This window comes from Schistocerca cancellata, chromosome 8 (assembly GCF_023864275.1).
Source record: "Schistocerca cancellata isolate TAMUIC-IGC-003103 chromosome 8, iqSchCanc2.1, whole genome shotgun sequence".
In the NCBI taxonomy this organism is placed as follows: Eukaryota; Metazoa; Arthropoda; class Insecta; order Orthoptera; family Acrididae; genus Schistocerca; species Schistocerca cancellata.
Window position 1 is genome coordinate 320,510,656 of NC_064633.1, and position 26,205 is coordinate 320,536,860.

Sequence of the window (26,205 nt, forward strand, 5' to 3'; positions counted from 1 at the left end):
CAGTATCCAGTGACCGGTGCGCAGTGACGAGTTTTCGTCGCAGGTGATGGGTGAGTTCATTCGTTTGTTCGGCAGGGAAGGTCGCCATTATTTGCCCGCTTTTGACCGCCTGGCAACTCAGTGTTCTGACAGTATCGAGGTGCACTCCCTGCAATCTTTCTAAAACTATTTGATAAAAAAATTCAGTTTTCCATTACTTATAACTTCATATGTCGGCTTCATGATGAAGTGCTCATCACTTCGATAATAGTTCTAGGAATTGTGACATTTGTATTTAACTAAGACACTGCACGAAATTCGAAAAATTTTGCAATGAAAAATAGGGGTTTTTATAATTTGGCATTTGATACTTATTACATCATCTACATCTACATCTACATCTATATGGATACTCTGCAAATCACATTTAAGTGCCTGGCAGAGGGTTCATCGAACCACCTTCACAATTCTCTACTATTACAATCTCGTATAGCGCGCGGAAAGAATGAACACCTATATCTTTCCATACGAGCTCTGATTTCCCTTATTTTATCGTGGTGATCGTTTCTCCCTATGTAGGTCGGTGTCAACAAAATGTTTTCGCATTCGGAGGAGAAATTTGGTGATTGGAACTTCGTGAGGAGATTCCGTCGCAACGTAAAACGCCTTTTTTTATGATTTCCAGCCGAAATCCTGTATTATTTCTGTGACACTGTCTCCCATATTTCGCTATAATACAAAACGTGCCGCCTTACTTTGAACTTTTTCGATGTACTCCGTCAGTCCTATCTGGTAAGGATCCCACACCTCGCAGCAGTATTCTAAAGGAGGATGGACAAGCGTAGTGTAGCCGGTCTCCTTAGTAGGTCCGTTACATTTTCTAAGTGTCCTGCCAATAAACGCTGTCTTTGGGTAGCCTTCCCCACAACATTTTCTATGTATTCCTTCGAATTTAAGTTTTTCGTAATTGTAATACCTAGGTATTTAGTTGAATTTACCGCTTTTAGATTAGACTGATTTATCGTGTAACCCAAGTTTAACGAGTTCCTTTCAGCACTCATGTTGATGACCTCACGCTTTTCGTTATTCAGGGTCAACTGCCACTTTCCGCACCATTTAGATATTTTTTTCTAAATCGTTTTGCAGTTTGTTTTGATCTTCTTATGACTTTATTAGTCGATAAACGACAGCGTCATCTGCGAACATCCTAAGAGAGCTGCTCAGATCGTCTCCCAAATCGTTTATATAGATAAGGAACAGCAAAGGGCCTTTAACACTACCTTGGGGAACGCCAGAAGTCACTTCTGTTTTACTCGATGACTTTCCGTCAATTACTACGAACTGTGACCTTTCTGACAGGAAATCACAAATCCAGTCACATAACTGAGACGATATTCCATAAGCATGCAATTTCACTACAAGCCGCTTGTGTGGTACAGTGTCAAAAGCCTTCCGGAAATCCAGAAATACGGAATCGATCTGAAGTCCCTTGTCAATAGCACTCAACACTTCATGTGAATAAAGAGCTAGTTGTGTTTCACAGGAACTATGTTTTCTAAACCCATGTTGGCAGTGTCTCAATAGACCGTCTTCTTCGAGGTAATTCTTAATGTTCAAACACAATATATGTTCCAAAATTAACGTTAACGACATGGGCCTGTAATTTAGTGGATTACTCCTACAACCTTTCTTGAATATTGGTGTGACCTGTGCAACTTTCCAGTCTTTGGGTGCGTATCTTTCGTCGAGCGATCGGTATATGGTTGTTAAGTATGGAGCTAATGCATCAGCATACTCCGAAAGGAACCTAATTGGTATACAGGCTGGAATAGAAGACTTGCTTTTATTAAGTGATTTAAATTGCTTCACTACTCCGAGGATATTTATTTCTACGTTACTCATGTTACATATGTCACTGTGTATGAAATTTATGTAACATACTGAAATTTTTAGACTTGGGTGGAGGGCTCTATCTCTCACCAGTCTTGAGAAAATTTATTTTATGGAGCACACTCATGAGTGATCACGGGCATCAGTGATATAAAGCCAGAATGAAATGTCCGTAACATTTCTCATCTCTCATAAGATGTTTGAAATATTGAAATGAGATTTTGGCAAATGATAGCACGCAAAGGTGAGAGCGTTTCTCCATGTGGTTAATGTGCGAAACTTCACTATCCTCTGTGTTATTCAACTAACTACAAACTTCTTCTATGAAACAATGTAATTTTTAAGCGCCATCTATATGTGGTAAAACGTGAAGTACTGTGATTTTGGAACAAAATAAGTGAAGACAATACACGTTTATTTTTGTACAGAGGATGTGATTTTTCATAAGTTGTTGACCTTACTTTTCCTTAGTTCCTCACTTAATAAACTAAATTAACCACTGTTTCGGGATTCCATCGCAGGTGCTTTTGCATAGTACGTTAGTGAGGTGACAGTGTGTAAATTCCACTGTATTTTAGCAAAATAGGCTAATTTCCCCATGAAAACAAGATAAATGTATGTTTTACTCGAAATTCGCCATGCATGACGCTTCTCTGCATGTTCAAGTCGTTAACAAGTCAGGCGAAAATAAATTGCAATTTCAGAGGAATACCTTTTAGATATTAATCAAAGCAGGGGAGATAGTAAGTCTTTTTTTATGTTCAACTTGAAAGTGTGGGCATGGAGATACTCCACTTAATGTTTCCAGTATATGAGGTTAAGCGTCAGTTTGGCATTTCACCTGCAGTGGATTGACGGCCCGTCCGCAACGCCCACCATTACCCCTCTGCCCATGCTTGCCTACCCGATTGTGCGTCTGTCAGCCACTTTACTCTGCATGCACTTTTTCTTGTTGTTGTTGTTATTGTTGTTGTACATCCTGTAATAGAACTAATAGTAGCAGACAAGTAAGGTAATTAAGATTAGTGAATACACACTGAAAATGACCAAAACCTATGATTCTTACTTTGTGACAGTATAAAGGCACTGAACTATAAATTATAATAAAGTCATAGGAGAACTGCAATTACAGATGCTTCTAGATAATCACAGAAACAAAGTAACAGTATTATATATTTTTTCATTTATTTATCGTATGGTAAATATCATAAAATATGTGATGTAAATTAACAATACGACACCACAGAGATGTAGGACTCTAAAGCATACATACATAAAATTTAGAAATGTAACAAAATTAACAATTTAATATAATGAAGAATCAATCACATAATTCACAACTGGACATCTGGATTTTTAATGTAATGAATCACACTTCGTATCGACGTCAGAAATTCGTTTATATGTTTGCCATATGTCTGTCATATAATAACGATTTATTGACTTGTACCTTGTTAAGCTAAAGGCCTTTGGAAGCCCGCTTGGACAATCCAAGACAGGAAATCACAGACAATGCAGAGAGCCAAAGTGGTAGCATTTAAGTTGCCGGAGATAAGCCGTAGCGCTAGATACTATGAACTGCAGACGCTCTGGGCAGCTGTCCCATGGGAGAAGTTTCATCTCAGAGAGTTAACTGGTAACTACATCCACCACCTAGACGCTGTCGCAAGACATTGTGGTGTCACCGCCAGACACCACACTTGCTAGGTGGTAGCTTTAAATCGGCCGCGGTCCATTAGTACATGTGGGACCCGCGTGTCGCCACTGTCAGTGATCGCAGACCGACCGCCACCACACGGCAGGTCTAGAGAGACGTACTAGCACTCGCCCCAGTTGTACGGACGACTTTGCTAACGACTACACTGACGAAGCCTTTCTCTCATTAGCCGAGAGATAGTTAGAATAGCCTTCAGCTAAGTCCATGGCTACGACCTAGGAAGGCGCCATTAACCATTTTCTAGAGAAAGTCTCACTTGTATCATGCAGAATGCTGTATACAAATGATGGATTAAAGTTAAGTATTCCAGCAGCTACGTACTTTTCTTTATAGCATTCATTACGTATCCTGTTTCAGACCTAACGCCAGCCGGCGTGTGTAAACGCGTCCCTTTCGGTTACCCGTCACTGTGGACTGGCTGTCTTGTCAGTCCACTACAGACATCACAGTAGGAGATGGTCACAAAAAGGCACGTTTTATCAGAGGTAGCAATCTTGATACTTGCCCATAAGAACCGCAACGTCAGTGGGTTTACAAAGGTTAGGGCTGTACAACAGCGGTCTGCACTTGCGAAAGGCCTCAGGGCAGGTCCAAGTGACGTGAAACACTATAAAGGATGGGGCCCCTCCAGGCCCACACCTACGTGGTGACCAAACCAAAAGTTCTACTGTCACCTCCGTACAACATGTTAGTTTTTGAATCAGGAGTCACAGAATGCGGGCTGTGATGTTATCTATGCGTCTGGGCAAGATTACTCATTTACATGGTCCATCAGGCGATAGAAGTGGTCGAAAACGATCGAAGGGTAGCGGTTGTAAGGGCTGAGGAAGAAAAAGTGCCAAGGCAAGCGCCAAGGGAAAAAAACCTCTGCGACAGTAGGACGGGTAGTAAGGGCAGTAGCGGCTTGCTAGCTGCGACAGAGCATGCAAGGTGAGGTAAAGTTAGTGTGAGGTATCGTGCATCGTTACCTATGTGCTGCGTGTTCGTTAACTGGGTCAGTCCGGGTGCTGCGGCTGAGCTCGTGTGGAGTTTCCTTGGCCTGCTGCAGTGGCTTCCTCCATGTAACAAAGGAATTCAGTGCGGCAACGCATGCGTTGCTGTTATGCCTCTGCTGTTATGCCTCTGCACCTGAACCTCGAGCAGCTCCGCTTGTTCTGAGAGCTGCGCCGCTTCAGCGTCGGAGAAATGCAGGCCGTTCGCTCGCGCTCGTGCGATGAAGGCTGCCCTTTTGGTTTCCCGGTGCCTTGCGGGGGCCGTCCCAATGTCGCCGCCGGTGCCTCTGGGGCGGTGGTTGTCTTCTTTGCACCTTCCACCTGCGGTACTGCTGGGGCAGCCGCTGGGACAGGCACGCGAACGTCCTTCTGCGAGGTCGCGGGAGTGTTCGCAGGTACGACTACGCTGAGGCCTTGGGCGAAGACTGCTCGCAGTTGCCTCAAGGCCTCTTCCTTCTCTGCAGCCACGGCGGCTGCGAAGGCAGCCCTCTCTGCCGCCATGACGGCCCTCACTGTTGTTGATAGCTTAATAGGAGGGACAGCGACGTTTAGCTTTCGGCCGAACGCTGTTGCTACCAAACAAGTAATTTTTTAACGTACCAGCTAGAAACGTTCCTACCTACAGAGCAGGAGAAAGGGGAGGAATGTGAATGTGGTTGACCAGAGGCGCCCTGAAGGTGCAGAGCCACTCGTCAGACGGGCCAAAGCCTGTAAAGTGCCAACGGATCGGTGGGCCGACTGTAGTAAGGGAGAGATAGTGCGGCGCCACAATCCTTTAAAAACCCAAGCTTTCGTATTCTGACAAAGTTCTCAGTCAGATCGTTGGGATGCCAACTGAGGGTCGCTCATCGCCAGACTCGTGTAAGTTGTGATAAGGCTGTTTCTCTCATTTGGAATGCTGCTGTCAATGTTCGTACGATGCTGCTAGTGATTGCTGTTTCTGTTAGCTCTGTCCCCACGAACTCAGGCACAGACTTCTATTGTGCAACCATAGGCTTTCTTAGCTTTTTCTAATGTTTAGATTTAGCATTTAATGTATTAGATAGCCTGATTGCAAATGAATCGTGTTAATCATACCCTTGAGTATCCTTGAGCCTCCTGCTGCGAGCATCCTATCGACCCCCAAAAGCCATGCCTCTCGTAGATACCCAGTGACAGGGTTTGGCGTTGATCCATGAAATCTACTTGGCTTCACTGGAAGCCTGCCTTTCTGCATTTGGTCTTAGCCGCTTGGATATTACAGACGACCTGCATCCCCCGTCTTCCCTATATGCCACGTCCTCGGGTTGCGGTGTCGTTTGATGTGACCGTTCATCTGTCTTTTGGCACCGTTGTCACACTTTGAGGAAGTAATTATATTGTACTTGCGAAGTGCATCAGCTGACATGGCATGGTTGGTCCTGATCCGGTTAATGGTTGACCATGTCGTATGTGGTAGTTCTCAGCCGGCTAGGGTAGTTGTTATGCACAACTTGTTGTGAAGTTCCGACTACGCTGCATAGGTCGATATCTCCTTCCACTAGTAATATGGTAATATAACGAATATTCTAAATTCACATTACTATTTAATGGAGAAGGAAATGCACACTAAAGATAAGCCATAATTATTTACATAAATGTAAATCTGAGTCGTAATGGACTATTATTGTTACTAATATACTTGACTGTAAAAAATAAATAAATGTCTAGTGGAGTTCATGACATGCTGCGTTCTCATCAGTGCAAACAGATCTGCTCGTGATAAGGCGGATGGTGGGGCCATGCGCAGTGATAGGGCAGTATACCACGTGACACTCCAGCCAATAGCGTCATTCGACCGAGTAAGACTGTAGAGTGCGCTTCGGAGTGCTAGTACAGCACATGGTGTTGATTTCCACTTAGTTTACATACAATGAAAGTACTTAGCCACTGGTGTGTTCAATACGCCCGAAATAAAGCTAACATGACACGTATTACTTTGAGAAGTGACAGCGATACTTTTCTGATAATGTAAATTTTTCTATGGTGAATCAGCAGCGGAAGAGATGGCTCAATGTGGCGCTTTCCCCAACATTGCCAGTTACCAGGGTAGGCAACGGTTGGAGCGGTTGGCGTGGGACAGAGATAGAGAACACAATGGCCACACTGCCAAGTATTCTCTCTCTCTCTCTTTCTCTGCCCAGAACGCACCATGCACCCGCGTTCCTTCTTGAACACCGCTATCACCAATTCAATTGGCAATGGACACCTGTGCATGTGTTACCTCGCGGATTACTGTTCCATTAAAATGGGGATTTCACAATATTTGCGAAGTCGTTATACTCTTTATAGGACATCTGAAAGGATGACTCCGAAGTTTGATGAAGACGATAATGTATTTTTCGTCTGTAAGCAGCAATGTTCTTTAGCGAAAGACTTTCAATGCCAATGTTGAGACAATAAGTTTATTTGTAGATAGCGTTTTGACGAAAATACCATATACTGGTGATTTCTGTTTTTCCTAGTTTTCAGACGTGCTGCTGTTTTCGCAGCATCCCACATCACTTTCTTTCTATATGTGTATCAGAAGTTTCCCCATCTGTAGCTCGAAAATTCACATGTTTTATTCCTGCTTCACGAAAATTACATTCACCTCCCTGTTAGCAGCGCCAGTTTTACTTCAATCATATATTCTTGAATTTCCACTTTTATAAAACAATATTCGGGCAATAGCAGTTCTATCGTGGATCTCTCTACCACAAATCTCCACTTTGAGATATAGGTGGAGGGACAACTTTACCGCAAAAAGTTCGTTTCAGAGGACAGCATACAATGTGGTTACACTTTCATGTTCTTGATGAGGCAGTTTCTGACGATTCAGCGTCCCTGTGCCGTTAGCCATTGCTGATTTTTGTCTTTTTGTACTGTACCAGTTTCCCATCCTTATGGCAAGAGGATGAGCTGAATTTCAGCCCGCTAAAACTCGCTGATTAACGTTACGCAATACGGAATGGTTTAGAAAAAATCACAAGATACACTGTAACTAATATTCATATAAAAGACGGTTAATGTGCGTTCGTAGGAGAGGACAGAATACTGTAATATTCGATTAAAACCTTGGTGAAAAACTTGTGAGATCTGTCACACATCATTAAATATCTATAGATAACCCTACAAAGCTGCTTGAACTGAAAGTGATACAGAATCAATTCGATTTCTTGAGAAAAATCTGGGAAGTACCATGCGTCTATAAACGAGACAGCATAGCAGAGTGTTGTGCGGCTTTATGTTGAGTACTGCTTGAGCTTTTGAGACCGTCGTATCTTGACCCAAACGAAGAAGTCTGTAGAGTTCATACACGGGCTGTGTTTAAGGAGGTGATCAGGTACGTCGATGAGAGTTGTTGCAAGAAAGTCGATATTCTTTTTCCCTCACGAAATGGTATTGGATGCAATCTTTATTGAGATGGACTACAGAACAGTTTGTCTCTGCCCTTCGACTTTTTCGTCTAGGACCGAAGAGACACACTCAGAGAGGTTAGTGCAGTATCCTTTCAATCTTTTGGAAACAACTGACGAAAACGCCAGCTACCGTCCAAAGTGACCTGTTTCGGTAAGTTGTTAAGCTTTAGGGTCAAAGCGTGCAGGTCATACACTAGCTACCAGTCCGAAAACATTGCGTCCTTCGAATTACTGTTACATCTTTGTCCATCTGGGGACTGGATATGCTGTTAATTTGGCTCTGTCCGTTTCTCACTTCCAGGTCGCCGGTTCGACGCGTGCGACGAAAGTCTGCGGCGCCGCCCTCGGACGTCCGAGTCGACGACATCGACTACTTGGATGTGCCGGAGCTGTCGCCGGGAAACTCCATCACCAGCAACACGAGTATTGCTAGCCTGCTCAAGGAGAAGATCGCGGTAAGTTCGTCGCTGTCGCTGATTGCATACTCCTAGGTCAAGGCGCCAGGCGATACTCTTAACTTGATGGTGTTCCGAGCCGCTGATCAAAGCCCTACGACAAACGGCGACAGTGGGCACAGCAGTGGCACCACGTCGTATTTTCAGACGATCCACGATCCTGCATACAGCATCACGATGGAGGTGTAGATGTCTGGAGGCTCTGAGTGGAATGGACGTTACCAATTTCTATTCATCATAGTCATATGGTCCCAGCACCTAAAATGGGGTGCTATTGGTTTCATAACTCGATCAGCTCTGGTTAGCACAGCTGATACTTTTAACAGTGGACTTGTACATTTCGAACATGCCAAGGCCAGTCTCTGTGCTCGGTTTTCAAGGTCTTTCAACAAGAACCGCATGTTATCTGGGCCGTCTTCACCTACCTCGACACAGAAGGTGTTCGCCAGTTGATCTTGCCGGGAGTTTCCATAGATCTCTCACTCTTTCAAAACGGGTGGATATTGCTAAGAGACGGCACACCACTCGCCAGCCACCACGATTAATGAAGGGTGACCATACGCCCAATATCCAATCTCACTTCGACTTGATATCCGACTCTGTTAGGGACATTGTTGTTTCCAGAAGTGGCAGCTCTGTGTACTAAACTTCGAAGCATGTACACACAAATTCATCTATAAATTTAATCATGTATTCTTTCTACTATACTGTATATACTTTCTACTATACTGTATATTACACTACTGGCCATTAAGATTGCTACACCAAGAAGAAATGCAGATGATAAACGGGTATTCATTGGACAAATATATTATACAAAAACTGACATGTGATTACATTTTCATCACAATTTGAGTGCATAGATCCTGAGAAATAAGTACCCAGAACAACCACCTCTTGCCGTAATAACGGCCTTGATACGCCTGGGCATTGAGTTAAATAGAGCTTGGATGGCGTGTACAGGTACAGTTGCCCATGCAGCTTCAACACGATACCACAGTTCATCAAGAGTAGTGACTGGCGTATTGTGACGAGCCAGTTGCTCGGCCACCATTGGCCAGACGTTTTCAATTGGTGAGATATCTGGAGAATGTGCTGGCCAGGGCAGCAGTCGAACATTTTCTGTATCCAGAAAGGCCCGTACAGGACCTGCAACATGCGGTCGTGCATTATTCTGTTGAAATGTAGGGTTTCACAGGGATCGAATGAAGGGTAGAGTGACGGGTCGTAACACATCTGAAATGTAACGTCCACTGTTCAAAGTGCCGTCAATGCGAACGAATGGTGACCGAGTCGTGTAACCAATAGCACCCCATACCATCACCCCGGGTGATACGCCAGTGTGGCGATGACGAATACACGCTTCCAATGTGCATTCACCGTGATGTCGCCAAACGTGGATGCGACCGTCATGATAGTGTAAAAAGAATCTGGATTCGTCCGAAAAAATGACGTTTTGCCATTCGTGCACCCACGTTCGTTGTTGAGTACACCATCGCAGGCGCTCCTGTCTGTGATGCAGCGTCAAGGGTAACCGCGGCCATGGTTTCCGAGCTGATAGTCCATGCTGCTTCAAACGTCGTCGAACTGTTCGTACAGATGGTTGTTGTCTTGCAAACGTCCCCATCTGTTGACTCAGGGATCGAGACGTGGCTGCACGATCCGCTATAGCCATGCGGATAAGATGCCTGTCATCTCGAGTGCTAGTGATACGAGGCCATTGGGATCCAGCTCGGCGTTCCGTATTACCCTCCTGAACCCACCGATTCCATATTCTGCTAAAGTCATTGGATCTCGACCAACGCGAGCAGCAATGTCGCGATAAGATAAACCGCAATCATTTTTCCTCCTTACACGAGGCGCCGGTCGGAGCGACCGTGCAGTTCTAGGCGCTACAGTCTGAAGCCGAGCGACCGCTACGGTCGCGGGTTCGAATCCTGCCTCGGGCAAGGATGTGTGTGATGTCCTTAGGTTAGTTAGGTTTAATTAGTTCTAAGTTCTAGGCGACTGATGACCTCCGAAGTTAAGTCGCATAGTGCTCAGAGCCATTTGAACCATTTTTACACGAGGCATCACAACAACGTTTTGCCAGGCAACGCCGGTCAACTGCTGTTTGTGTATGAGAAATCGGTTGGAAACTTTCCTCATTTCAGCACGTTGTAGATGTCGCCACCGGCGCCAACCTTGTGTGAATGCTCTGAAAAGCTAATCTTTTGCATATCACAGCATTTTCTTCCTGTCGGTTAAATTGCGCGTCTGTAGCACGTCTTCTTCGTGGTGTAGCAATTTTAATGCCCAGTAGTGTAGTTCATCTTGTCCCGTGACAGGCTTCTCAACTTTCCATTTAACTATTGTATTTCTTTTATTTTCAGAGCTATTAATTCGTGTCAGAACGTGCAATCTGCATTAATTTTGGTAATTCTTATCAGTGAAGAACAACACCGTTTGTAATATGGCATGATTTGCAGATCTATTATTATCGTGCCCACTGTCCATTTTGAACAGATTTCTTTCCCTGCTGCAGTGCCCTTGATATCCATGATTTCTTGGATCCACAACAGTGCACTATGAGCTACCAACCGCTCTAAAATTTAAAAGAACACAATCTAATGGGAACATATAGTTCGTGCAGTTGACGATATAGTATTCGTGAGACTTGGTTATTTTTTATTTTGCTGCTTCTTTTTATAACCTGATATTGTCAAATGAACTGTATTACATAAACTTAATTACAGGAATTGCATGATCCAAGATGTTTCACTAACTTAAACAGCCTTGTGCAGGTGATATTCCAGAACTGGGCATTTATTTACAGCTGTCGTTCCCCGCCTACCTAAAGAAAAGGAAGCCGCCACGCGAGTACAAACTGAAGGCGTTCGTCAGTTTCTTGTTCCTGTGCATCGTTTTCCTGGTCGGTTTCGCATATGTAATGTACGACAAGCACGTTCTCCAGGTAAGTCCAGTTTAAACTGCATCCTATTGTCCGTAAAATATGCACTATGTATTGAGCACATGTTATATCAGTGATGGAGTTTGAGATAATGAATAAGAAAAAATAACATTCGTTAAACACCATTTGAGTTCAGCTGCACTATCTTTGTGATGAGCTTATTTACTCACCATGTACGTGACACTCATTTGACGGCTAGAAAGAGACCGTGAACCACTAGTAATACTCTTACAGTGTACTGGCGGAAATGGAAACTGTTTCACCATGAAGCATCAGTCCGTTATTTACCAACATTTGTGAACATGTTCAACACATAATAAGTGCTGAATGATTAAACTTTCATTGAATTCAAACTGATTTTCATCATCAGCATTAGCATCAGGCGTGTTTCCCACGGCAGCGAAAGTACTCTGGTATTTGTAGTGCTAATAGAGCATACTTCCCCCGAAAGCAATCTTACCGAATTTCTTGCCTTATGTAACATATATAAATAATATAAAATATTTAATTGCATTAATATAAATACTTGATTATACGGGGTGGTCAGAAACAGTCTGAAAAGCTTCTAAGGGTGTTGCAAAATAGGTTGTCTTGAGAAAAAACTGTGAAGAACAAAATTCGATACGTTGCTCCATTTCCGAGTTAATTAGCTTTGAAGTTAGCCAATCGGGCCGTCCGCGCGGAGCTTCAAGCGGCCCGCCAGAGACGGTGTTGGCAAACGTGTTCTTCATTCGGTTTTCTAAAAACGGAAAAAGGGAGAGATACGAGAACTGGATATGGGACTGTAGTAAGGATCGGGCCCGAGCCAGAAGCTGGGCAGTCTCCTCCGCTATCATCTAACCTGTGAGAACAACTGACACTAACTGAACCTGGCGATCCGCTAGAATTTGCGAGCACAGTTATTTGTCAGCACAACCTACCCTACAACAACCCTTACAAGTTTTTCACACTGTTTGCGACCATCCTCTGTAATATCCCCCCCCCCCCTAAGAACATAGGTAGCTACAAATTTTGAGAAATACAAGTATTTAGAATAATCAATTAACATTAGTTAAATGAAATGTATAATTAAGTATTCAGCTAAATTTAGTGTATTACATTAATATATTCGCATTAAAAAAATGAAACAAGAAAGATTTCGATTTTGAACTCCAAAAATTAAATAACTTCAAAGAAAAATATACACAAAAAATTTAAAAAAGCTTTTAATATACCAGGTGATCAAAAAGTCAGTATAAATTTGAAAACTTAATAAACCACGGAATAATGTAGATAGAGAGGTAAAAATTGACACACATGCTTGGAATGACAAGGGTTTTTATTAGAACATAAAAAAAAAAAACTTCACAAAATGGCGCTGGACAGCAAAACGTCAGTGACTGCTACCGTGACGGGTGAGAGGTACGCCCACATGTTACAGAATCGCATCATCCCCAGCCTGGCTGATTAACACCTGCTGGAACGTACGATGTTTATGCAGGATGACGCTCCACCCCATATCGCTAGACGCGTGAAAGGTCTCTTGTGCGCGTCGTTTGATGATGATCGTGTGCTCAGCCGCCACTTTCGTCATGCTTGGCCTCCCAGGTCCCCAGACCTCAGTCTGTTCGATTATTGGGGTTACCTGAAGTCGCAAATGTATCGTGATCGACCGACATCTCTAGGGATGCTGAAAGACAACATCCGACGCCAATGCCTCACCATAACTCCGGACATGCTTTACAGTGCTGTTCACGACATTATTCCTCGACTACAGCTATTGTTGAGGAATGATGATGGACATATTGAGCATTTCCTGTAAAGAACATCATCTTTGCTTTGTCTTACTTTGTTACGTTAATTATTGCTATTCTGATCAGATGAAGCGCCATCTGTCGGACATTTTTTTGAACTTTTGTATTTTTTTGGTTCTGATAAAACCCCATGTCATTCCAAGCATGTGTGTCAATTTGTACCTCTCTATCTACTTTATTCCGTGATTTATTCAGTTTTCAAATTTATACTGACTTTTTGATCACCTGGTATGTATACACTGATAGGCCAAACATTATGACCACTGCCCTCCGCGAAGTTGAATGCCTCCTGGTGCTGGAATTTAAGCGGAATAGCGACGAATGGGCAGTCATTATAGAGAAGATACGGGCTGCAAATGCGGAAATCCACTTATATAAGCGGTTTTCACGAAGGGCTCATTGTTGTGGCGCTGCGGCTGGAAAAGAGAATCTCTAAAACGGTGAAGCCGGTTTACCTGTTGGCGTGCTACTGTCGTGAGCACCCATGGAAAGTGATTGAAGGATGGTGAAATAACGACTAGGCCGTATGGTATTGGGCGACCACGTCTCATCACAAAACGTAGAGGTCGGAGAATGCCCCCCCCCCCCCCCCCCCCCGCTTTTCTCCACCGTGTAATCCAGGCATGGAAAGTGATTGAAGGATGGTGAAATAACGACTAGGCCGTATGGTATTGGGCGACCACGTCTCATCACAAAACGTAGAGGTCGGAGAATGCCCCCCCCCCCCCCCCCCGCTTTTCTCCACCGTGTAATCCAGGCATGGAAAGTGATTGAAGGATGGTGAAATAACGACTAGGCCGTATGGTATTGGGCGACCACGTCTCATCACAAAACGTAGAGGTCGGAGAATGCCCCCCCCCCCCCCCCCGCTTTTCTCCACCGTGTAATCCAGGCATGGAAAGTGATTGAAGGATGGTGAAATAACGACTAGGCCGTATGGTATTGGGCGACCACGTCTCATCACAAAACGTAGAGGTCGGAGAATGCCCCCCCCCCCCCCCCCCCGCTTTTCTCCACCGTGTAATCCAGGCATGGAAAGTGATTGAAGGATGGTGAAATAACGACTAGGCCGTATGGTATTGGGCGACCACGTCTCATCACAAAACGTAGAGGTCGGAGAATGCCCCCCCCCCCCCCCCCCCCGCTTTTCTCCACCGTGTAATCCAGGACAGGTAGCGATCTGTGGCAGATCTGACGACAGGGTACAATGCTGGTGCAGGCACAGTTTTTTGGGCGCACACTGTTCAAAGGCTGGAGCTTTACATCTCACGACCACTACTACGTGTTCCTGTGTTAACCCAACGACATCGTCAGTTATGACTGCAGTGGCCGCAGCATCACTTAGGTTTCATCTATTTCTTGTTACATCAGGTCGATGGTTAGGTCCTTAAACGCCCTCATCCAGGCGAATGGCTGCAGTCCGCTGAGGGCAGAATTGTGCTATGGGGTACACTTGAGTTGGGCTTCCATGGGATCTGTGGTGGGAATCGAAAGCGTCATGGAAGCAGTGAACTACGTGAACATTGTTGCAGACCACCTGCGTCGCTACATGCCTGAAGTGTCCCCCTATAGCGATGACTCCTTCCAGCAGCATAACTGTCCGTGTTGCAAAGTTAGAATCGTGCTACAGTGGTTTGAGAGGCATTATCGTGAACTCACACTGACGTCTTGGCCAGCAAATCTCTAGCCATTGAACCACATGTCGGGCGCCAGCTGCGTGCCCGTAAACCACCATCCCGTAATTTGCAGGAATTGCTTGACCTGTGCCTAGACATCTGGTGCCACATACTTCTGGAATCCTGTCTAGGACTTCTGGAATCCATACCAAGCAGAATCTCTGTTATACTGTTTTTGATAAGTGGAACAATAATGTTCTGGCTCCTCGGTGTATATGTATAGCAAACAATAATGGAGTGCCTGATCAAAGGGTTATCAAATCATGAAGATTGCTGACTGGAGGCTGGTGTTAGAGTACACGTCTTCCTGTCCCATTCCAGGCACGGTATATGGTTGACAAATCACGGAACTAGGAAGGCCAGTGTAGGATCCATTCATTCCTCAAGACATTCCTGATGTGAACTTCAGGGTGCATTATCCTACTGGAATATGTCTTTTGGGAGCCTGGTCATGAACGGTACGACAACAGACCTTACTGTTCTTGCCACATATTGGTGAGCTTTCAGCCTCCCTTCGACAAGTATCATATAAGGCCTTTTACCATATCCAAGGCTCCCCTCACCATTTTTCCAAGAGTTGGAGAGATGTGGGTCTCGAGAATCTCTACTTCCTGTGACCTTTCACCAGGCCATCTTCAGACTCGTTGGTGTCCATCCGAACGCAAGAAACAGAAGGGATACTGCTCATTTTACACTAATGAATGCCGTTCAGAGTCTCATTTGACTCTGGCTCTACATCATACCAATCTCTGTTCTCTGTGGTGCAGTGTCAGCCGTTAAAGACCCGTGGCAAAAGAAGAGCTCAGTCCAGCTTACAGCAATCTATTTCCGATAGTTCGTGGTGACACTCTAGCTGTGACTGCAGCACGGATTTCAACTGTTCTCGTCCTCCTATTCGTCATAGCCAGTCGAAGAATCCTGTTATCTTTTCGTAGTGTAGTCCTTTTGGAAAGAACCGCGCCAACTCTACTTGCCACACTGTTCTCCTGAGTCCATCTCATCACCACTCAGCCTGCAGTTACTGCACTATAGGCAACTGTTTGTGCGACCTGTCAGTACGATGCTCCCCATGTACTTCAGGCCAATGACTCGACCGTTCTCAAAGTCCAGAAAATGGCGGAAAGCTGCACTTGCACATTCTTTGGGCATATTTGTTCAGATCCGCACCTGAAACATACGAGTAACATTAGACACTTCCAATAGCCATCATGTACGCGTACTGTTTATTTTTTATCTGTAGCAATGGAATTTTTCTGTTCTGAAAATATGCTCACATCTAGATGAAATTTTAATCAGTATATCCCACACCTATGGAAATACTGGAGTACCAGTTTGGTTGGAGTTGGTAGAGGTGTTCATTGTGCAACGCCTTCCATTTCAGTGAATTGGAAAACAGTATGCTGCTTGATTTTTTTATTTTAGTATATAAGCTTATGTTCGCTGTATTGCCTTCATCAGCACATGTTCTGACGTTGTAGATGCACATATGTTAACTTTGAGTAAACCATTATTGCCGTCTGCAGTTGTTAGCCGTAATATTATTTTCAGCAACATTTTAAAGTTGTTCGATAATTTGCGGGTGCTTGTATATTATAATACGTCTTTTTTACCATCCGACAGTTGTAGAAATTCGAGTTTGACAGCTGGCTGTTTATATAACAAATATGTTTGAGTAAATAATTAGCTGTCAGAATTGGAATTTTTCTGCCCAAATATGTCAATGGTTCTGTTTCATCAAGACGCTGAAAAAAATGAAAAATTCCTCAAAATTTCTTATAACGTTAGTTTTTATTTTTCTTCGTAACAACTGGAAATAATTTTCTTTTAGAAAGTAGTGCATCATGTTTTAGACTAGAAATAGAGATAGAGGGAGGGAGAGTTGGATGGATAGATGGATGGAGAAGGCGATGAATTTACTGTTTACTGACTGTTCTGTTGCCCACAGCCGGTGTACTTCGAGCAGATGCGCTACAACCGAGGCCCATGAGAAAGACAGTCGCTCGCTCAGCTCAGCAGACAAAGTCCGTTTCTAAACCTGTTAACTCGCAGCTGGGAGTGTACGTACTAACGAGAATTGTGTGTTCTACTGGAATTGGATATTATGAAGTCTTACTGACTAACAGTACTACAACAAAATTTAAGAGTAATACTTGATGTAAATAGTATAACGGCCTGTTTGTAGCATTTAGTCTCTTCTGCTTAACAGTCATCATTTCATACAAGAAATGGTGTCTTATGCAACTGGTAATTATTTTGGCATGAATTTAATTTTATTGTACCCCAGTACAGACATAACAAATTATAAGTAGGCCTATGGACTTCCGATCATTGTAGGACTAATAACAGTAAAACTCCATAATAGCGAATTCCAGTAAAAGATTCAGTTCTCGTTTGTGCGTATACACCTTGTTACGAGTTAACAGGTGTGAAACGTAGTTTGTCTGCTGATTTGTGCGAGCGAGCGAGCGCAGGACAACCTTCGTGACGTATGGCCCGCTGCGTGTCTTTCTCGTAGGCCTCGGCTACAACAAGGAGCGGGAGATGCGCATGTTAGATCACATATCGTACATGTTATGTGTGAGGGGGAGGGAGGGAGGGAGAGAAGGAGGGTGGGTTGGAAGTATGTACGAGGGGCGTTTGAAAATTCCGTGCAAAAATAAAAACTACTAATGTGTTTGGGGTAAACCTTTTTTATTTTTCGACATAGTCTCCTTTTAGACTTATACACTTGGTCCAACGTTATTCTAATTTGTTGGTCCCTTCTGAATAATAGGAATTGTCCAAGTCTGCAATATAGCTATTAGTTGCTGCAATCACCTCCTCGTTTGACTAAACTCTTTCTCCCGCCAGCCATTTCTTCAAATTGGGGAACAAACAGTAGCCAGAGGGAGGGATTTGAAACGAGTTGGAATCGTATTTCCATTAATTTTGCGACCACAACTATTGAGGTGTGTGCTGGTGCATTGTCGTGATGGAAAAGGACTTTTTTGCGGTCCAATCGCCTGCGTTTTTCTTGCAGCTCGGTTTTCAAACGGTCCAACAACGAAAATAATATTCACCTGTAATAGTTTTACCCTTTTCCAGATAGTCGACGAGGATTATCCCTTGCGAATCCCAAAAGACAGTCGCCATAACCTTCCCGGCCGAAGGAATGGTCTTCGCCTTTCTTGGTGCAGATTCTCCGTTGGTAACGCATTGTTTAGATTGTTGTTTGGTCTCAGGAGTATAGTAATTTATTCATGGTTCATCCGCAGTGACGAAACGACGCTTAAAGTCCTGTGGATTATTCGTGAACAGCTGCAAACCAGCCTTGCAACACTTCACACGATTCCAAATTGGTCAAGCGTGAGCAATCGCGGAACACATCTTGCGGATAGCTTTCTCATGTCCAAATGTTTATGCAAAATATTATGTACCCGTTCATTCGAGATGCCCACAGCCCTAGCAATCTAACACACCTTAACTCTTCTATCATCCATCACTATATCACGGATTCTATCAATCATTTCTGGAGTCGTAACCTCCAAAGGGCGTCCACAACGTTCAGCATCAGTTGTGCCCATACGGCCACTCCGAAAATTTTGAAACCACTTATAAACAGTTCTTATCGAAGGTGCAGAGTCACCGTAATGTTTATCAAGCTTCTCTTTAGTGTCCTGAGGCGTTTTGGCTTTCATAAAGTAATGTTTAATCACCACACGAAATTATTTCTCGTCTATTTTTGAGAATCACTCGACTTCTTTGATTCGCACGAATGCCAAACACAAAGAAATAGATCAATTTGGCTGAGACTTGGTGTGAGTTCTTTCCAAAGATGCTACTAACTAAACATGACCTCGATACTCGCCGATGGTGCCATCTCTCGGTCTTTGCATAGACTTTTCAAACGCTCCTCGTATGTATGTATGGATGAAAAGGGCGATGCATACACAGTTTACTGACAGGTCTGTGTGCCCACAGTGGGTGTACTTCAAGTAGATATGCTACAACAACGAGCAGTAGGTGCACGTCTCTGATCACACCTCGCACAGGTTATGTGTGAGTCAGAGGGAGAGGAGAAGGACAGGAGCGAGGGTTGGACGGATGGATGGATGGATGGATGGATGGATGGATGGATGCAGTTGGCGATGGATTTACTGTTCAGTGATTGGTTTGTGTGCCCGCAACAAGTGTACTTTGAGCGGATGTTCTAAAACAGCGGTTCCCAACAAAATTTTCTCGAGGAGCTCCTCCCAAATTTTCTCGAGGAGCTCCTCATCGAGCATGATTGGTACCTTGTCATATGACAGTATCAGATACCTAAAGAAGCCAAATTAAGAGTCTTTTTATACGCTTTCTATTTTTGGTACTTAGAAAAAACATTGACATATTCATTATTGAAAATATATTGAGCTTAAAACTTTTTCAATTTAGCCATCATTGTTATTGCTAAATTTGTAAGTAGGCTGTTTAGGTTTTTATGTTGGTAACGCCACGTAGCGCTCCATATGAAAATCACTGACTGTGCTGTGTGAAGGCTGTGGTTGGTTTGCATTGTTGGAATTTGCTACTGTAGTGTTGGGCAGTTGGCTGTTAACAACACGTAGCGTTGCACAGTTGGAGGTGAGCCGCCAGCACTATTGGATGTGGGGAGTGAGATGGTGAAGTTTTGAGAGAGGATGATCTGGACGTGTGTCCATCAGAGATAGTAAATTTGTAAGACTGGATGTCATGAACTGATATATATATATATGATGACTTTTGAATATTATTAAGGTAAATACATTGTTTGTTGTCTATCACAATCTTCCATTTGCTGACTATGCCTATCAGTAGTTAGTGCCTTCAGTAGTTAGAATGTTATATTTAGCTGGCAGTAGTGGCGCTCGCTGTATTGCAGTAGTTCGAGTAACGAAGATTTTTGTGAGGTAAGTGATTCATGAAAGGTATAGGTTATTGTTAGTCAGGGTCATTCTTTTGTACGGATTTTTGAGAGTCAGATTGCGTTGCGCTAAAAATATTGTGTGGCACTTCAGTGTTGATCAAAATAGGTAAAGAGCGAAATGCCTGAGTACGTTCAGTTCTGCTCAGCTGTTTGAAAATCAAATATTGTAAGTGTTGTGTACATAGTTCCGCGTAGTCAGCGCGAACACAACTTTCCCACTATAGCGCGCCCCGCTAAGCACAACAGCGCAGGCGCAGCGCTCGTCCGTCTCCGCACTACGAGATGGCACTGTCTTAGAGACGGACCAAATTCTGCTTCCGCCGATACGCGTATTAATATGTAACGCAGCCAATGAGATTGCTGCTAACGTAGAACCTTTTCTCCTTGCAGATCACACTCGCGCAGTGATACATGAGCGTGCGAGTTATTATAACGAGTGTACAGACCTCCGATTAGGTAGTCTGCATTTATCTGCATTAGTTTGCATTAGTCTGCATTAGTCTATAGTCAAGTTTCAGTCTGCGCCTTATACAATTATCATATTCCTGTACATACCCATGAAGATAAATGTATAGACACTTTGTCAAGTATCAGAGATATGTGAGAATAAGATTAACGTACCAAGACCAAAGGAACTTCAGATTGTCAATTGTAAATAGCATCCAGAATCAAGTTAAGTAAGATTTATGATTGTTATTATTTTAATAAATGTGTGTAAAAATTAATCAAGTTCTGTTTAAAGTTGGTCACCGTCAATCTGCTACTCTCAGCGTGCAAGTGGAATTTCTATCGTCTGACCTAACGGCAGAAGATAAACTCGCCACGATAAGACCACGAGACATATTGCTGACACTCGCCTACTTCGTTAGAGCGACAAGTCAAATAATCTGATGGTGTGTGTACCGAAGGTCTTACAGTACGCACACCACAGTCAGAGGTTTATCAGCACAGTACTTCATTAATTTTTTTAAGGGGACGTTTCAAATTGTCGATTATTGCTCAAAATCTTTGTCTTCAAATCTGGATGTTTACTATAACAAACTCTTTAAAAAATATAAATTGAGTATGAACTGAAAATGACAGGAAAAAATTAAAACTGAGTGTATTGGTCTTTCAATTGTAATACACTTGAGATTGCATTGAGTAGACATGTGTGAAAAATAATAGCATCTTGCGGACCCCTCTGGAATAGCTCGCGGACCCCTGGGGTTCCACAGACCACCTGTTGGGAACCACTGCTCTAAAACGAGGAGGAATGGTCAGGTGCGCATCTTGTTCACACCTCGTACAGGTTGTGTCTAAGATAGATAGATAGAGAGAGAGAGAGAGAGAGAGAGAGAGAGAGAGAGAAAGAAAGAGGGAGGGAGAGGGAGGGTTGGATGGATGGATGGGTGGATGAAGAGGGCCATACGTTTGCTGCTTAGTGACTGCTCTGTGTGCCCGCAGCGGGCGTACTTCGAGCGGATGCGCTACAACAAGGAGGAGCGGCAGGTGCGCATCTTCGACGAGTCGGAGCGCGAGCTGGTGGTGGGCCGGCTGGGGCTGGAGCTGGGGCTCGGCCCGGCCTACGAGTGCCTGGAGAGGGACCGCCGCGACGCCGCCGCCGTCTGCATGGAGTGGCCGCGCCGCGCGCGCCTCCACTGGCGCTACAGCGAACCACAGCAGGAGCCCAACGCCGTGCGCTGCTACCGCCTCTCCTGGCAGGCCCTCAACACGTCAGTACCGCAGGCGTCAGCCACGCGTCTGCATCTACAGGTTGGTCCATTGATCGTCACCGGGCAAATATCTCACGAAATAAGCGTCAAACGAAAAAACTACAAACAACGAAACTTGTCTAGCTTGAAGGGGGAAACCAGATGGCGCTATGGTTGGCCGGCTAGATGGCGCTACCATAGGTCAAACGGATATCATCTGCGTTTTTTTTAAATAGGAACCCCCATTTTTATTACATATTCGGGTAGTACTATAAAGAAATATGAATGTTTTAGTTGGACCACTTTTTTCGCTTTGTGATAGACGCCGCTGTAATAGTCACAAACATATGCCTCACAATTTTAGACGAACAGTTGGTAACAGGTAGGTTCTTTAAATTTAAATACTGAACGTAGGTACGTTTGAACATTTTACTTCTGTTGTTCCAATGTGATACATGTACCTTTGTGAGCTTATCATTTCTGAGAACGCATGCTGTTACAGCGTGTTTATGTGTAAATATCACATTAATGCAATAAATGCTCAAAATAATGTCCATCAACCACAACGCAATACGTGTAACGACATTCCTCTCAAGAGCGAGTAGTTCGCTTTCCGTAATGTTCGCACATGCATTTAAAATGCACCGACACATGTTGTCAAGTGTTGTCGTTGGATCACGATAGGAAATATCCTTCAACTTTCCCCACAGAAAGAAATCCGGGGACGTCAGATCCGATGAACGTGCGGATGCGCTACAACAAGGAGGTGCTTCGACGACCGATCCACCTATCATGAAATGTGCTATTCAATACCGCTTCAACCGCACGCAACCTATGTGCCGGACATCCATCATGTTGGAAGTACATCGCCATTCTGTCATGCACTGAAACATCTTGTAGTAACATCGGTAGAACATTAAGTACGGTCGCCCGGGGTGGCCGAGCGGTTCTAGGCGCTACAGTCGTAGGTTCGAATCCTGCCTCGGGCATGGATCTGTGTGATGTCCTTAGGTTGTTAGGTTTAAGTAGTTCTAAGTTCTAGGGGACTGATGACCATAGCAGTTAAGTCCCATAGTGCTCAGAGCCATTTGAACCAACCATTACGTACTAAATCAGCATACACTGCACCATTTAGAATGCCATCGATAAAATGGGTGCCAATTATCCTTCCTCCCATAATGCCGCACCTTACATTAACCCGCCAAGTTCGCTGATGTTGCACTTGTCGCAGCCATCGTGGATTTTCCGTTGCCCAATAGTGCATATTATGCCGGTTTACGTTACCGCTGTTGGTGAATGACGCTTCGTCGCTAAATAGAACGTGTGCAAAAAATCTGTCTTCGTCCCATAATTTCTCTTGTGCCCAGTGGCAGAACTGTACACAATGTTCAAAGTCGTCGCCATGCAATTCCTGGTGCATAGAAATACGTTACGGGTGCAATCGATGTTGATGTAGCATTCTCAACACCGACGTTTTAGAGATTCTCGATTCTCGCGCAATTAGTCTGCTACTCATGTGCGGATTAGCCGCGACAGCAGCTAAAACACCTACTTGGGCATCATCATTTGTTGCAGGTCGTGGTTGACGTTTCACATGTGGCTGAACACTTCCTGTTTCCTTAACTAACGTAACTAACCGGCGAACGGTCCGGACACTTGGATGATGTCGTCCAGGATCCCGAGCAGCATACATAGCACACGCCCGTTGAGCATTTTGATCACAATAGCCATACATCATCACGATATCTATCTTTTCCGCCATTGGTAAACGGTCCATTTTAACAAGGGTAATGTATCACGAAGCAAATACCGTCCGCACTGGCGGAATGTTACGTGATGCCACGTACTTTTACGTTTGTGACTATTACAGCGGCATCTATCACAAAGCGAAAAAAGTGGTCCAACTAAAACATTCATATTTCTTTACGTACTACAGGAATTTGTAATAAAAATGGGGGTTCCTATTTTTTAAAAAAAAAAGCAGTTGATATCTGTTTGACCTATGGCAGCAAAATCTAGATGGCCAAGCATAGCGCCATCTGGTTTCCCCCTTCAAGCTAGAAGAGTTTCGTTCTTTTTTCGTTTGATGCTTATTTCGTCAGGTATTTGGCCCGATCACTATCAATGGACCACCCCGTATACCACTACCCCACGATTGTAGACTGGAAATGAGAAACTCTGAAGAACGTAGCAATAAACTGTCACAAATCCGCATTACAAATCGTTTTATTTGAAGGAATGCGAATTTCGATACAAGATCTAGTCGCATTGATGTGACCTCCAGTCAGAAGCTTGAATAGTTACCTCTTGCAGTGCGTACTGGTGCGAGAAATGCAGGAATAGAGTCAGTGAGGTTCTGGAAGGCACCGTTAGGGACGTGGAGGCTTAGAGACTCCAGTGCCGTGCCGAGCTGCGCTAAGTTCCCTGGCTGAAGATCCATGGCGCGAGCAGCCCGATCGAGGTGGTCCCACTGATTCTCGAATGGGTGTAAAACAGGGGAGACTGGTGCCCAGGAGAGTAGGGTAACCTCACCCCGGTGCGACCTGTGTGACACGTAGTAGTGTTCTGCTCGTAGATGCTATCGTGCCGAGAGAAAAAAAGCTGCAGGTAAGGGAGCACATGGTCCATAAAGGCTAGATGCATATTAGTGTTGATCCGTTGTGTCTTCCAGAATGACGATTTAACCTAGGGAATGCCACGACAACATGCTCGAGACCATAACGTTCCCTCCTGCTTGCATGGTCTTTGCTTTCGGACGTGTCACGTTGTACACTCCAAAAGTCCATCCGTCCCATGGAGCATAAATCCGATTGATCTGTAAAGACCACATGTCATCACTCAGACGACGTGCAGTTACGGTATTGGCATGGAAATTCCAGCCTTCATCGCCGGTGAACAGCAGTCAGCATGAATGCATAAACCGTGCGGCTGCTGCGGAGACCCGTGCAGAGCAACCTTCGCTATGCAGTTCGCTAAATGGTCGTAAAGAAGACTGTTGGTTGCCCCTTGGATCATCTTGGCAGTCAGTTACTCAACAGTTGCACATCTATTCGCTCCCACTGTGGCGGTTTTTGTGTATTATCAACATGGACAAGTGCAATGAATATGGATGATACGATACTCTATGGTATTCTGCGGTTTGAATTCACTCTGTTTTTTTTTTTTAGCAGTTGCATTGATTTGATTTTGTAAATGATACTGACAATGTTATACACATGTATAATGCATTGTTCAAACTACAACTTCTCCCGGATAATTATTTGGTTCAAATTGCACAAGAATTCCACCTGACGTAGTGTAATAATGTTGTCTGTAAGCAGTGTTCATATCACTAAAATTACATATCGTACATCAGAGCTTTTATAATTTTTGTCTTCAATGGATTTAATTATTCTTAGCAAATTGATCATGAAAAGGAACCACAGAATACCACCCGCACACAACACTGACGTATGCTACCAAAAAATATTTTTCTCCGTGATTCGTCCGTAGTTTAATTTTGGCCACATACATTAGCAATGAAATATTGTTCAACAATAAATACCATCAGCACTGTTCCTAGAAAATGTACTCTGATTCGATTAATTTTTTTTCTTTTATAAATAAAATTCATTACCACCGGTGCACATTTATTTCTTACACATCGTAATATTGTTTGCAGTTTCGAGTAATTTAAATTTGCCGCTGTAATAAAAGTTAAGATGGCGGCCAACAAATGATAGAGGATTTCTTTTTTGATTAAGATTTTCCTTTTCCCAATAAATAGTTAATCATTTAAATTGATGCCGCCAATAAAAAAATTAATAATTTTTTTGCAAATTAGTTTAACACAAACCCATGCTATTTTCAACTAGAAGTACAGACGAAGTTGCTATATAATCGCAACTAACAATGACTGCGCTTCTTGCAGCTATGATAAAACAATTAATACAAAATTTTAATTAAAAGAGGAAGTGAATTTTCAATAATTAATCGCAAATAGTTTTAATGCATTTGGCTCTATTTGTTTTTACGGGCAAATGAACATAAAGGCACAATAATTTTACATTAAATGTTTTTCATTTAACAGATCTCAAATCGATTCGCGTCTTGCGTCGGCGATGTACGTCAGAAGAAGATGACCAAAGGGCACGAAACAAAACAAAAGAATGACATAGATTAACACAGAATGTGAGACAAATATTGTCTCCGTTTTACATAATTATCATCTTTTTAAGAAATAATTACATAATTGAATGAATATTATCCACACGTTCATATTCCACTCGTAATAATATATATATATATATATATATATATATATATATATATATCGTGGATGTTATACCACACGGGCAGCTGTCATTCATCTCTGTCATCTATGACCCAGGGTGCACCACATTTGTCGTGGGGCTCGTTTTGGTTAGCGCCATTTTGCAATGTACGGTACACTTTAACCACTGTGTCATGGCCAATAGTTTGGAAACTTTGTCGTTTCGGAAATGCTTCCACCCTTGGCGAAAGCCAATGACCGTGCCCTTTTGGACCTCACATAAATCGCCTGGTTTGAGCATTACGACAACGACTGCACTGTTTTACCTGAACCCCCCCCCCCCCCTCCCGAAGGCGGTGGTCACGTTAACGTGACTGCACAGTGTAGTTTCAGACAGGAATGTCTCGTGGTTTCACACAAGTGAGGGCTGATACATTTATCATTCGGAACTAACCTAAACCACG

The 26,205-nt window shown here is 43.6% G+C and overlaps 1 protein-coding gene across 3 annotated transcripts in view; it reads left to right on the top strand.

The window, feature by feature from the left end:
- Positions 1-26,205, top strand: part of LOC126094912 (myogenesis-regulating glycosidase) — a 693,284-nt gene that overhangs the window by 588,981 nt on the left and 78,098 nt on the right. For all 3 annotated transcript variants that reach the window (XM_049909552.1, XM_049909551.1, XM_049909554.1), the window contains 3 exons: positions 8,299-8,452; positions 11,268-11,405; positions 21,242-21,510. In XM_049909552.1, coding sequence (XP_049765509.1) covers positions 8,299-8,452; positions 11,268-11,405; positions 21,242-21,510 — 561 coding nt within the window. The remainder of the gene's footprint in view (positions 1-8,298; positions 8,453-11,267; positions 11,406-21,241; positions 21,511-26,205) is intronic.